General features: G+C 37.5%; 1 protein-coding gene across 2 annotated transcripts; it reads left to right on the forward strand.

The window, feature by feature from the left end:
- The first annotated feature begins 1,146 nt into the window (after positions 1-1,146).
- vgll2a (vestigial-like family member 2a) lies at positions 1,147-9,948 on the forward strand. 2 transcript variants are annotated; one of them, XM_044168977.1, is made up of 4 exons: positions 1,147-1,389; positions 3,220-3,466; positions 5,637-6,134; positions 8,659-9,948. In XM_044168977.1, exons 1-4 carry the CDS (start codon positions 1,312-1,314, stop codon positions 8,700-8,702), a joined length of 867 nt encoding a protein of 288 aa, XP_044024912.1. In that variant the 5' UTR covers positions 1,147-1,311; the 3' UTR covers positions 8,703-9,948. The 2 variants fall into 2 exon arrangements, with proteins under 2 accessions (XP_044024912.1, XP_044024911.1); XM_044168976.1 differs by having other exon boundaries at positions 8,872-9,948.
- The last annotated feature ends 4,614 nt before the right edge of the window (positions 9,949-14,562 follow it).

The raw sequence follows: 14,562 nt of genomic DNA on the forward strand, positions 1-14,562 counted from the left end.
TTGCAACCATTTGAATACCGTTTGCATAACCTTCTCCTTCCAAGCGTGTAGGAGAAACAACGGTTTGGTTTGTCCGTTCTGGGCTACTGTAGAAACATGGCGGCGCAACATGGTGGCCTCCGTGGAAGGGGACCCGCTCCCTCTGTAGATAAAAACAGCTTATTCTAAGGTAACAAAAACACAACAATTCTTATTTTCAGGTGATTATACACTAATGAAAACATACTTATTAAAAAAATGTTATAGTCCATTTCTGCCAATAGCTCCTCCTAAATGTTACACACTGGACCTTTAAGGTTACCGGTAAGATTACTTTATTGTCTCCAACAGGAGAAAATTGTCTCGATTAAGGGAATTGCTGCATCAGAACCAAACATCACAATAAAACACATTTAATAAGAACACACATGCAAACACTAGCCTAAGATAACTTTCAGAATCTCAGTACTCTATGTTTAACCATATATAAGTGGGTATTGGGTTGATTTGTCATGAAAAATAGCACTATCACTAATAGTGATACTGATATTGACTTTTCAGAGCAAAACTGGGCAAGTGGAGCCACATCAGGTGTTCATTAATTAGTTACATTAGATCAAGCTTGTGAAGCAAAATAATCTTACTGTAGATGTGGTTAAAAGCTCAGGAAAAAGCTAGTAAGTGGACCTCTGAGTGAAGATTATTTTGCTACACTACTGTTTTCAAGGTCAAGAATGAACTTCCATGTTTTAGATTAAGCTTGAATGCTCAGTCAGTGCAGAAGCAAATTGTAACAGGACCAGTACCTCAACTAAAAATATGTTACGAGCAAAAGACTTATTTGATCAAATATGAGTGAAAATAATGAATGAATGAATATCTGGATAACAGATTTGTCAGGGTGCACAATAAAACTTAGTGAAATACAGAAATATGAATACATGTGAAATTAGCAAAATGTGCTGGATCATTAAAAATGTTTTAGGCTATTAAAGCAGCCATGCTTTAAGTAGATATATGAGTTAATGGGTGTGTAGATGTTATAATTGGTGTCCTGTAATTAAAAGTTCATTAAGGCAGAGGTGGAGCTCTGGCCTCTGATTGGCGGGAGGGAGGCGTCAGGCTGGGTGTGAGGAGGGAGGAGAAGGAGGAGGAGGGCGGAGGGGGTTCCCTTCAGCGCGCCCGGCCGCAGCCCAGTGCGTGAAGAGCGCAGAGCAGCGCAGCGGAGACACTGTCCACTGTGTCCTTCACCGCCGGGATTACTGTTTCCTCTCAGCCTGAACAGACCTGCTCTCTATATGAAGCTTGGTTCTTCTCCGTGATTTCTTCGCCATGAGCTGCTTGGATGTGATGTACCAAGTGTTTGGTCCCCAGCCTTATTTCAGCTCCTACAGCCCCTATCACCACCAGGTATGGATCATATATTCTCCATAAACTGTTTTTAATGAGCTCATACACTACTTATCTCTGCACTGTGGACTTAAGATCGGTTTTAAACTTTAATATTTAGGTTTTAAAGTTCATAGAACCGCCAACTAAAACTTAATTACATGAAAATACAGGATATTCAGCAGCTACTATTGCCCATGCAGCCATTAGCTATGGATAATATAGCTTATAAAACTTAATATTTCAACTCCTACAGCCCTTAACACCACTTAATATCCTCTCTCTATATATAAAAAATATGTTGAACACACTGTTAATCAGCACTTAAAACACCATGACACGCAAGGCATGGACTAAGCAGAGAGGACCTCATCCAGTGCGTAAAGCTTTACATATGAAGCGAACGTAAAACTTTCTTTTTGGTCACTTTGACTGCATTCATATCGATACTAATCTAATTTCTCCAGGTTAAATAAGAGTCCTCTACTTCACACGACCGCGAACGGATTGTTTGTTCCATCTCTTTAAGCTAATTTTAGTTTGTCAAAAGTAGAAAGAAAAGAAAACAAGATCTATTTATTGTTACTTTTCCGAGTCGAAACTGACGGATCTCATGTATCATATAGTTCCCTTAGCCTACCATTTTGTTTTTCTACAAGTTTTTAACAGTTTGTTAGAGTTTTATATGAAAAATATTGGTTTATGGCCATAACTAATCGAACACAATAAATGACCTTTTCCTTCCTAATGTTACAGTGTTGAGTAAAACCCATAATTTAGGATTAAAATTATATCTCATCATGTTTTGCCTTTTGATACCAATTTTTACAGCACAATTGTCATTGGCATAATATGTTGATCTCACAGACTTGTTAATTTCACTTTTTAATGTCACATTTGTGTCTGTGACACTTCATGCATGTAACATGAACAGTTTGAGTGCAGCAGATTTTTGTGAGGCCTTTCCAGACCTGTTAAAGGGCTTTTTTCACTCTCTTAAAACCTCTCAGTCAACATCCAGGCATATTTCACATAGTGCCAAAACGCACTTTGTCTGTCACCTAAACAGACTCTGGATCAGCCATAGCCTACCCATGCTATACACCACAGTTTTATAATACATATTTTCAATGTTTATTTAAGAGTTTTATGATCAGTTATTATGTACGGTTTATTTAATACATTTATCATATAATAATGAATTTTAAAAAACTTAAATGTGCCATGTCTTACTGTAACTTACTGTAAATTTCATATATATATAGTTGTTGTTTTTATTTTACCATAATCAGGATTTTTTTTCTATTATCATGAGTAAGGAAAGTAAAAAAAGTGGTAAAAAAGCAGTGAAGCAGGTTGTAGGTTTTTCAGTCATTGTGTGCAGCAGTAATGAGGTGCAAAGTTATTATATTTGAAAACAACCACAGTACTCTATATGTTAATATATCTGTGTACTGCAATTTATATAATGATTCAGCGGTAAATTAAAAGACAGGTGAACTATTAGGTGTAATTGGCGATCATTAAAAGGCAATCAGCCACCAATATTAACATAAATGTATTGTTATTTCTTCATTTTTAAATAAAAGCCACACCCTTAGGTTATGCATTTATAGCATTTATGTCAGTTTGGAGATAAATAGATGGCAAAAGAGTTCAGGTGGATTCATCTCCTACTGCACACCTGTCCTGAAAAAAACACATTTTTATGAGGTTTACAGGTCAAACGTCACATATTGCTTAATAAGTCTTTATAGTATCTGAAATCCCCCAAAAATCTATGCAACTATCTAAAATCTGTGCTAACAGGACACACAGTTTCATAACATATATAAATCTGCATGTCCTTAGAAACTGGCCTTGTATTCCAAAATGCAAGACCCCCAGGACAGTGCCAGCCGGCTCGGCCCCCTGGGCCCCCCGGCAATCAAAGAGGAGGACAAGGAGCTGCCACCGGGCGCCGAGTACCTGAGCTCCCGCTGCGTTCTCTTCACTTACTTCCAGGGAGACATCAGCACCGTGGTGGACGAACACTTCAGCCGAGCCCTCAGCCACACAACTGCATACCCTGCCTCAAGCAGCCACAAGGCCGTAAGAGGTGTGTGTGTCTTTGTGTGTGTGTGTCAGTTTTTTTCCTCAATGTATGTCTGTTAGTGTGGAAAAGCCATTGAAACAGCATTTTGATCATTATCGAGACACTCAATTTCTCCAGTGAAACCCATGAAATGCGTTAATGTCTTTTGGAAATTCTGGTGTGTTTGTGCTGTAAATGTATGTAATTTCGGTTCCTGCTGTTGTGCGTTTTGATATTGTGGGACTGAGGATGTTAATAGCCAATATCATTTCTCAGGATTCAATTACTTTGTCTTGGTCTCTCATATATGTGCCCCAGATAACATTCGATTAAATATTGTCATGCAAAGATTAAAAAAACAGATAGAAAAGGACAACGTTTTCAATTACAATAACCGGTAATCATTTTCTTTACTCACTTCAGTCAAGAGTACAGATACTAAAACTCTCCCCTGAAACCAGAACAATTCTGTATAAAACTGTATTTAAATTTACTCATATGAAATCTAGGCTTATGTCACATTGGCTTGAGTTGAGATTAAGGGTTTCTCATAGACAAACACTGCAATAATGATCACTTCTACATAAATATGTGGATATCATAACAGCTGGAAAATAACAGTATTTTGAAAGCTTCAGCTTTTGTTTATTATAGTGGCTTTTACTCTGTTTCCAACAGAAAAGAGAGAGGAAGTGTATTTTGTTTCAGGCTCAGTTGTTTGTTTCCCCTCTGACGTTGTGTTTGATGGAAATGTAGTGAGATGGTATAAATAATAATAATAATAATAATAATAAAGCAAATATACTATAACAATATGTTGAGAAGCCAACATTGTTTTGTTCGTCGCTATAAAGAAGATTATTTTTATAGAAAGTACAGTAGGGTGTGTTTGGGGTGACTTGAATTTACGTAACAATTGGAATGCCTTTACAGGGATATGGATTAGGGATATGGAAATTTTGATTTCTCATCATTTGGAGAGCTGCATGTTTTTAGTAATAATTTACATTCATAGCACAATTAAAAGTATTTCCTATGAATTTCTCTGTTTTTTTATATTCCTTGTAGTGTCATTGCATCTATCACAGACTTCGAACTGTCCTCAAGTGAATTTCTCTTTGGCATCACGTTAACTGGTGATTCTTTTGTTTTTGTTCTGTCAGCTACAGATAACAGGATGATGAAATAAAATGGTATCCCCATGTTCAAACTTAGCCGTTTATATAAATATAAAGGGATGATAAAAACTCATACAGAAAGATTAATGTCTTTATTGTTTTTTCCAGTCTTTTGGTGAATCAAACACAAATCAGCATTCCTTAGTTAACAGCCGACTTGCTTTTCATTTAACCTCCTTTCATGGCTACTTCTCAACTCCAGCACCTCTGTGTAATCTAGCGACTTCTGAAACAAAAAAGGCAAAGTTTTGCATATAATGACCATTCATTTTTGTGGTGGTTTACTGCAACTAATGGTTGTCATTATCCATTAATCTGCTGATTATTTTCTCAATTAATTGATTCATTGTTTTGTCTATAAGACAGCTACCAGGGTAGCTCACCTGGTAGAGTGTGTACAAAGCTGAGTCCTTACCGCAGTGGCCCAGGTTCGAATACAACCTTTGCTGCATGTCACCCACCTCCCTCACGCTCCTTCTCTCTCTCCTTCACATTTCCTGTCTCTTCTCAGCTGTCACTATCAAAAATAAAAGCAAAAAAAAACCCCATCAGTGATATATAGCAATAGCAAATACTCACATTTAAGAAGCTGTTACAGTACAAGCAAATATTTGGCATTTTTGCTTTGAAAAGTGACTCAAATTAAGAATCAATCATCAAAATAGTTCAAATTAATTTCTGTCAGATGACAAATCGATTCAGCTCTAATTAGTTGCTGCAAAATAACAGATGAATATGATATCACCAAAAGAAAACATTTAACACGTTTTAAAATGAGGTATTATGACCACAATATATGGCTTAAAGCTTTGGAAAAAAACAAGTAAGTGGGCCGTGTGATAAGAATTTCTTATGAAACTATTTCTGAGGACAAGAATGAGCATTCAGCCCCAAGTTTTAAAATTTTAACTTAAATGTGCTCTAATAATGAGTTACTTTAGGCTAATTTAGTAACTATTTAGGGAAAGTAAACAAGGTTCCTTTATAAGTAACATTGTGGATTTCTGTCTTCACAGATGGATCATTCCCTATGAGCCAGAGAAGTTTCCCTCCGTCTTTCTGGAACAGCTCCTACCAGCCGTCGGTGTCCTCCACGCTGGGCAGCGCTCTGTCAGCTCCCCACACAGAGCTCCCCTTCCCTGGGGACCCGTACTCCTCCGCCTCCCTTCACAGCCACCTCCACCAACCCAGCCCCGATGCCTGGCACCCATCCCATCACCACCACCATCACCACCACCACCCTTACTCACTAGGGAGCGCTATAGGCACCCAAGGATCAGCATACCCACGTCCAGGGGGACACGAGATGTACGGCACAGCATTCGACCCCCGCTACGGTTCTCTTCTGGTGCCATCAGTGAGGCCTCATCACCGCCTGACGTCCGGCAGCTCGGTACCGGGGCCCAGCGCCTCGCCCTGTGACCTGGGAGGGAAGGGGGAGTCCGGGACGGGTTCAGCCTGGAGCGGTGCCTTCACCGGAGCCGGAGCAGAGATCGGACTCAACATGGACACAGGTATTGTCAATTTTTCACGTCAAGTCAATTTTATTCATGTAACCCAAAATCAAAGGGTATTACAATCTGAACAGCACAAAACATCTTCTATTCTTCAGGAAAATCTGCCCCCACAAAAACTTAAATTTGGTGGATAGATCTCTCTTCCAGGACGGACATTAGACGTTCTACGTACAGAGTAGACAGAAATAACAATAGTAAAATTGTTGTACAATATGGGGAAATAGAATGACATCATCTGTCATAATTCAAACTTATAACAAAACAACTTTTTTGGTTTTCTGTCTTGATGAGCCAAGAAATGACTTGAGTTGTGAGATGATTAAGAAAAAGAAAATTCTGCTACATAAAATAATGTATATTTTGTGAACATTACTCTTATCTGCTTCTGCTTTTTGGGGTGAAATACTGGATAGTTTTACCTACTCATGGCGCTGAAATTTATTTAAATCACTCTTTTTCTGAAGTGCTCTCAGCTCAACTCAGCCACGCCTGTCTTCTACAAATTACGTTTATATAGGACTAAATAGTTTTCCCAATTACGCTGTGCTGTCAAATGTAATCGCTGCCTTGTTTTTTTTTGAGTAAATGCTACAGTACATTTATGTACAGCAGCAGAGTCTCAGGGAGGTGGACATGGTGGATGGTGGGCGTACAAAGCGCAGGACTGACTCCAGCGACCGGAGATCACATCCATGGTCCAGTCGGTGGTTAGGTTTAGGCAACAAACAGGAAAAGACAGGTCAGGAATAGATTGTGGTTTTGGTTAAATGTTAATAAACACGCAGTATCTCCTGAATCAAGTCACCGTAGACTTTTTCTGTATTAAACCAAGACCATTAAACATGACCATAAAAAAGTTTAATAATGCTGTAGTCACTTTAGTGGATATTGTGTTGCAAGATCGGATATTTTGGCGGAAAACAAATGAAAGACGTTGTCAACGAACATTTTACTGATACGTTCAGTATCAAAAGATTTTCAGCTTGCCAGATATGTTAATTAAACAAATTAATTAAATTAATTAAAAATTACATGTATATAAATGTAATTTCGTAGGAGACAGGGTTGGCTCAGCACATACTGTATGTACTGTAACTTTTTACAAGGGTCACAAGTTGACATTGTTTTAAAGGGTTACAAGCAAAAAGGGTTGGAAGTTGGAACCACTGGTCTAGAAAAGAACATTTCAAAATAAATCTGAATGGTGTTCCATTGACCATGGCTGGTCTTAGTTGTGAAACACGATCACTGAGATGTACTGTAGCTATTCCAATACTTTACAGTTATTTACAGTGTATACCAAGGATGTTTTGAGCAGTTTAACAGAATTCAGGGGGGAGTACTGCTGTGGATTTACTCTTTTGGAGTATTTAATTTGGTCAGGTGAGAACAGCTCCACTCAAACTTCAAGTGTAAATACATATCAATTCTCTTCCAGTCAGAAGTTATTGGAAACAACCCCAAAACATGAGATTTTCTGAGAATGTTGGTCACTGTTTGACCATCGTTTTACACTGATTTCATTAGATGGACATTTATTATCAGATATGCAGCAGTTTCTTGAGCTTGAAAAGTCTTGAACCGAAGAAACTGAATCACAGTGTGGAATTTATCCGATAATACTCGTTCCGATGTTTACCCAATGCACTTCTGATTGGGACTGGTCAATACTGGTAACTGATTTCAGGCACTGGTTAACTTGTACCAGGACAATACATTTAAACATGATAAATTACATTTTAGTTATGAATGTGATCACATACTTGAACTGTGACTAAATGTGCAAACCAAAAAGAGTTGTCTGGTGAATGCACACCAAAGACTACATTTTTACGTTCTCAGGAGAAAGTGCGGTCGAAACATTGGTTATACAATAAAATTATTGGAGCTTAGTATGCGGTCATCTCGTCTTTAACAGATGTGAAAACCACCAATGAAAACAGCCAAAACAGCTAGTGAAATCTAAGTCAAGCTGACATCTGTCATCATTGATAACAGGCAGATTTGTAAAATAAGCATTTGCAAAGCTGTTTTAGATGTATTTTCACTCTTCCATATTTACACACTGAAAATGTCCTGCTTGTTTGGGCTGATGCTAAACTTGGCCAACACCTGTCTGTGAAAAGCACAACCATCCAGAGGACTAATTATTAAATTGTTGAAGCGTTTGGGTGTTATGAAAACTTAATATCTGCTTAAATGAAAGAAGCATTAAAGACATTCAGTATGACCACGTAGCAGAGTAACAACTTGAAAGCATGAAAACCAGATTTGAATGAAGATTTTTTCCCCCTGCCTCAGATCAACTTACCACAAGTGGTTTGAACCAACAAACTGACTGTCAATCAGCACTTTAACACCAGCTGTCAACTTCCTTTTCTGTTGCTGTCTTGCTTTCATCCCCTCTCTGCCTCAGGCAATTCCTCTTGCTTTTATCAACAAGACATTTGCACTTCTTTTTCTAATCTCCCCTTTTCTTGCTTTTCTCTTCTTCCACTGCCTTTCTTTCCTCCTCTCTTAGGTCTGCAGGCACAGGATAAGAGCAAGGATTTGTATTGGTTTTAGCGACTGCTGAGACTCTTCCCCCCTCTTCACTCCTACTTCAGCTGTAGCCTCTTTCCTCCACTCCTGCTCTACTCTGTTGCTCTGCTGCTGTTATGGAATGACTGACAGAGAAACTGAAAATCGGTCAGACGTCAGTTTTGTGCTATAACAGCTTCTGGTCTAATTGCAGCTCGGTGTTACGGCGGACTGTGCAGCAGCAGCACAGCCCTGCTGAGCTGAAAGCTGACAGTGTGGATACAAAGCAAGCGTGGAAACAAAAGTGGACTCGCGGAGGAGAGAGAGAATCTGATCTTGACGGATGAGGACAAAGACAAGACTCTTTGTGCTTCTGTAACAGGCAGGGACAACATTCCTAAACTGGAAAAAGTCTGGGGACAGACGGACAGAAACATGTGTTGTCAAACTCCAAAGACAAGCGCTCGAAGGACTTGGCAGAACTTGCCTCACTGGGACAACTGGGCTACAGACACCGAGAGTGTTATGGCTGGAGGAAAGGCCGTGTTGGTGTTGAGGAGGCCGCACAGCAAGAATTTGGCAGACGGCGAAGGCTGGAGGAGTCCAAACACTTTGGTTTACATGGAGTATTGGTTCAGTGTCAACTGAAAAAAAACTGTCAGAATTTGTTTTGGCACAGCAAAAGTTAAACTAAACAGTTTTGGATGGTTTTCAACTAATAAACATATTTAAGCAATGATTTCATTAAGTGTTTCAAGTAACAGCTAAAACAACTCAAATTCCATACTGTGTACAAACTCCAAGCAGGTTTTGAGCATATTGAAACAAGATAAAGCGTAGTCTGTATGCATACTAAATCCTCTTGATTTCCGAGTTGCATTTGATGTACTCTATTGTCCCACAATGCAATGCACAAAGGAAACAGAGGAGCTGCTGACAGTTGAAAATGCACTGGAGAGACAGCTCCAGGAAGATCTTAGAAAACAGATAATAATGATTAAGTCTTTGTTTTTATCTTTGTAAAGTTTAAATGACAGTGGTGACTGATATCCATTGGGGCATGTACTGCTTCCATTCCTGTTAGTACAGTTAATTATACTGATTTCTTGTACAAGTTCACAGTGTAATGTGGCAAATATGGCAATTTGTATATACAATAGAGCATACGGATACTGTTAATTTGTAGTATGGAATTTGGACTCACTTGTCTCAGTAAGATGTTACAATGACTAGGATGTAAACATGTATTTGGTGATTTGCAAGTCAAATAACATCTTGATGACGATGTTTATATCTGTTTTTTTCAAACAAGGGAATTCATTGACTATATTTTGACATGTAGGAATCCTAACTAGGAGCTGAAATATTCACTGAAATTATTGCTGGGCAGAAAATTAATTGACAACAATTTGGATAATCAGTAAATAATTAAAGTAATTTATCAGGCCCCAAACGTTTGCTGCTCAAAGCCTCTCAAATATGTGGATTTGTTGCTTTTCTCTGTTTTATATGATTGAATACTTTTGGGACTGTTGGTCCTATAAAACAAGCAATTTAAATATGTCACCTTGGGACACTAAACAATGAATGAATCAACTGAAAAATAATGGATTAATTAATAGTTGCAGCCCCAATTTTCAAATTTTCAAATATTCAACCATTGGATATTTGTAACCTAGATGTCCAAATAAACCACATCTAGTCCAGTTTTAACCTAAATGTCTGGATGTCTTTCGACCTAAAAACTACAAAAAAACAGGCTCACTGCAAAATTAACACCTGCTTATTTTGGTCGTATTCCTAAGTCATATTATACAAACTAATGTCACAGATAGTCAAGACACAAGAACTGCTGTCTATGAAATAAAGATAACTTCAGGTGTTAAGAAATTTCTTTTTGATTGGATTTTTAAAAAAATGCACATTTGACACTGCAGCAATTGAAGAGCAACTATTTCCTGTCTCCATGTTGAGTGTCATCAACTTCTATTCAATGTAAAACTGTTTGATGGGCTAAATTGGGTAAACAGAGTCTTTAACCTACCACAGATACAATGAGGATGAATACCTTGATGACAGTGCACCCACCTCAGCAGCAGAATGATGCTAACTGGAGCAACCACCATTACACAGCTACACTTACCTACAGAGTACACTGAACTGTGCTAACCTCTTTGTTCTGGACATTTATGAAACATTATTTTATGGTGAAAGCAGAGAAAAAGTCAACAAAAGAAATGTAAACTTCACACCAATAGCTGCTGAGAGAGAGAGGGAGAGAGAGAGAGAGAGAGAGACAAGGGGGAGGGAGGGAGGGGTTCCTCAGATGAATGAGGAGAACGACGGCTATTTGAAGCCACTTGACTCTTTCTCTCCCTGCTCCCATGCAGCTGTCAACAACAACTGCTCTTCAACTCAGTGAACACACACACACACACACACACACACACATACATGTCTTTATTACTTAGTGTGGACCATGAGACCTTTCTTTGTGGCTCTTCTGCCTCCAAGCCCCACCATATTTTTCCAGTTTACCCCAACCATCTTAGCAATATACAGTGTTGTTAATAGGAGCTGTTAGCATTTTATTTCTCCACTTTTAAACTCACTTTTGTGTGCTGACATTTGATATGATTAAAATGTCAAATAAAACATAAATTTATTAAAATGACAAACATACTATTATCACTTATAAAGATAGATCAAGCAATGTCAATAAAGCTACATAACACTATTTAGAATATGGTTTTGACAATTAAGTTTGAAAGTGGTAAGAAACAAATATATAAACCTCATTTATTGTAAATTAATTTGTTAATGTCATAAGACTTAACACAAAGGGTAATGCCAGAATTACTTTATTTTAGTATCGTAGAATTAAACTGATAACATCCTTATCTGTCAGCAACTACTATATTGTATGTAGCATGTTCTTTCAGGCAACACTGCAAGTCAACAAAAGCTTGTCTGGTTTTAACAGCAAAATGTGATGTTTAGTGTACATTGCCAGCCCTCAACAGTCCAACAGACAATTCTAAGATACACAACATTAAAACAAGAGCAAACACCATAAATACAATGAATCAAGCTAGTTTATCGAGTTGACTGGAAAGTAAAAAACGTGGATTTCTGTGACTGTCAGCTACTAAGAACTGACTTTAGGACATCCTTAAACAGTCAAGGGGATGTTGCTCCAGCTGCCAAAATAAAAAATACACTCAGGGGCTACTTTCTTAGGTACACCTGTACAGTCTAATGTAATCCAATCCAACTGTTCAGCCATAAAGTCTACTTTATGATGCCTATAATTTTCTATAGTTTTTTTGACACTGTCATAAGATGTGTTAATTCAATTATATGTTTTAGCATTGAGGTCATTGTGATGGAGTTCTACTGGACTGCATTATATTCAGAGGTGTTTCTAATATGTATGTAAATAGAGAGGATAAAAAATAATATAACTTAGTCCAGTACAACACCACCTTTAACTATGACCTCAGTAATAAACTATACACACACACACACGTGTCAACAAAAACTAAACATTATAAGTATGGAGCCAGGAAAGTGATTTTAAAATTTGGCATCAAAAATAAAATTTGGCAATAAACACAAAACTGGGACTGAAAAAGGAAACATTGGCATTGAAACATATGCATTGGAAAAGGTTGTATTGGCACTGAAAAAAGTCTCACTGAAAAATAAAACACAGGCGTTAAAAATTATTTTGATATTTTTTACTTTCTGATGTGTTTTTCAATGACAACGTTCCGATTTTTTCCTCATGTCACTCTTTTTTCAGTGACAGTATTTTTTTATGCTGTCAGTTTTTTTTCAGTGACACTGGTTTTCAGTTTAAAGTTTAAAGAGGATGGGTTTAAGGGGAAGGGGCAAGGAGAGCCTGATTTACATATAATCTGCATACTAAAGAGAGCATGTCACTCTTCCTGAACCAGCTGTGCTCTCGTCTGCTCTGAAGCTCCCAGAAGTTCACCTGGAACTCTCAAACAGCAAGTAAGTCTATTTCTCTCTGCCCTTGTTTTTTCACATAGAACCAGGCTGGGTTAAAGTTAACTTTTAACTGACGTTATGTGCTAACCTTAGCTAATACATGACAGCTAGCTAACATTAGGCTCTATGTGAACAATTTTGGCATATGCGAACAGGCAAAACAGCTGGTTTGCTATTTCCATGTTTTACTAGCTTTAGGATATCTGTCTCGAGGCCACATCTTGTTCAAGAAACTGACAATGCATCTGCTTCCACTGTGAATTAAAGCTCCTTGACTTAGCAGGACAACCATCAAACTGACTTGCATTGTAGTACTGGCATTTGCCCACTGTGCTGTATAGAAGTTTGAGAATATGCCTAACATATAAAATTTGACTTTAGTATAATTAGGGAATCTCTATTTTATACTCACTTTCTAAGCCAAATCTTCTAATATCAAATATCCATTTAAGGACTATAACACTTGCTTAATGCCAAACCAGTGAACAAAGTTACACAAATGAAATGATCAATAATGACATTACATCAAACTAGAATACATACCAATTTCTCCGTTCATCATCTGTAAAGCACAAATTCACATTTGAAACATATTCACAAGTAGCAATGTTACATGAACATTATTGGCAGTGTTGGGCAAGCTATTTGGAAATTGTGGTGAGCTAAGCTACCAGTTACTCTACATTAAATGAAGCTTCACTACACTGACACTACCCCAAGAGAAATGTAGCAAGCTAAGCTACAACAACATGGTAAAAGAAGTTTACTACATCGAAGCTTTTTTTTTTTTTACATTGAACCAACTTCATTCCAAGTCAATGCTATCTCAGTGATCAATAAAACTGTCTCTCTCTCACTTCTCCAAAACCAACCACGCTTAATTTTATTCACTTTCTGCCAGAAAGTGAAAAAAAACATTCAATTTAATAAAATACACACAAGGCAAAATACAGAAATGCAGTCGCTGTTTAAAACTCTGGGACACACTGGCGCATTTAAAACAATTAAACTGAATAAATTATCTTAAATTAAATTAACTTAATTAAATTATCTTTTTAAAAATCTAAATGAATAGAAAAAATAAAGTTGCAGAAAAAACATTTGTTACCTTATGACCTCTAAAATCTTTATAAAATCCTGGCTGAGGCCGTAATAAGAAGAGACTCTCCTGTTCAGCTCCTGGATGCAGAGGTACAACCCCAAACACACCAGCATAGTATTTCAGTAGTAGCACTTGCAGCACTTGAAGTACTACTGAGAGTTGTTCTAACAATTTTTGAAATTGCTAAGTTGTAGTTGTTGTAGTAAATGTTTTAGTAGATGTTAAAAGTATTCATCAAGTGTCTCAGGAAAACTGCAATATTAGTAGTAATATAATATGTGCTATGTGTAGTAGTAGTAGTAGTATGTATACTACTTGTAAAATGGTGTAAACTTTTTTGTTTACTGTTTCAATTACATATTATTACTGTTCATTCTAATTACATATTATACTATAATTTGTAGTAAAATGAAACGGTTATATTTGACAAAAGCTCTATTTGTTGTTTTTCCTGTTCAAATGTACTGCCAGCCTTAGGTTGTGATTTTGTTCCTGTGCAATCACAAAAACTCCCCAACCTTAGCCTATCAGAAAATTGGATTGCTTCTTCACCTTTACTACAGGACTGTGCCCAATAGGGGGAACCCAAGAGCACTGGCAAATACACACTTTTCTGTGTTTACTGTCTCTATGGGGGCATCTTCTGAAACTGAAAAAGGACCAAAGGAGAATTTTCTTTGTGTGGACCGGCCCAAAATGTCCTTACAAGTAAAAATGTCCTCAGAGCAAAGGTATTCTGTTAAGGGTAGGTCCTCACATGTATATAAAAACAAGCACACACACCCACTG

Source organism: Siniperca chuatsi, linkage group LG16 (genome assembly GCF_020085105.1).
Source record: "Siniperca chuatsi isolate FFG_IHB_CAS linkage group LG16, ASM2008510v1, whole genome shotgun sequence".
NCBI classification, from domain to species: Eukaryota; Metazoa; Chordata; class Actinopteri; order Centrarchiformes; family Sinipercidae; genus Siniperca; species Siniperca chuatsi.

Excerpts from the sequence above, each read along its gene's own strand:
- vgll2a (XM_044168976.1), top strand. The coding sequence starts at position 1,312 with ATGAGCTGCTTGGATGTGATGTACCAAGTGTTTGGTCCCCAGCCTTAT. Across the intron at positions 1,390-3,219 it reads ACAGCCCCTATCACCACCAG|AAACTGGCCTTGTATTCCAA; the intron begins GTATGGATCATA and ends GCATGTCCTTAG. Across the intron at positions 3,467-5,636 it reads CAGCCACAAGGCCGTAAGAG|ATGGATCATTCCCTATGAGC; the intron begins GTGTGTGTGTCT and ends CTGTCTTCACAG.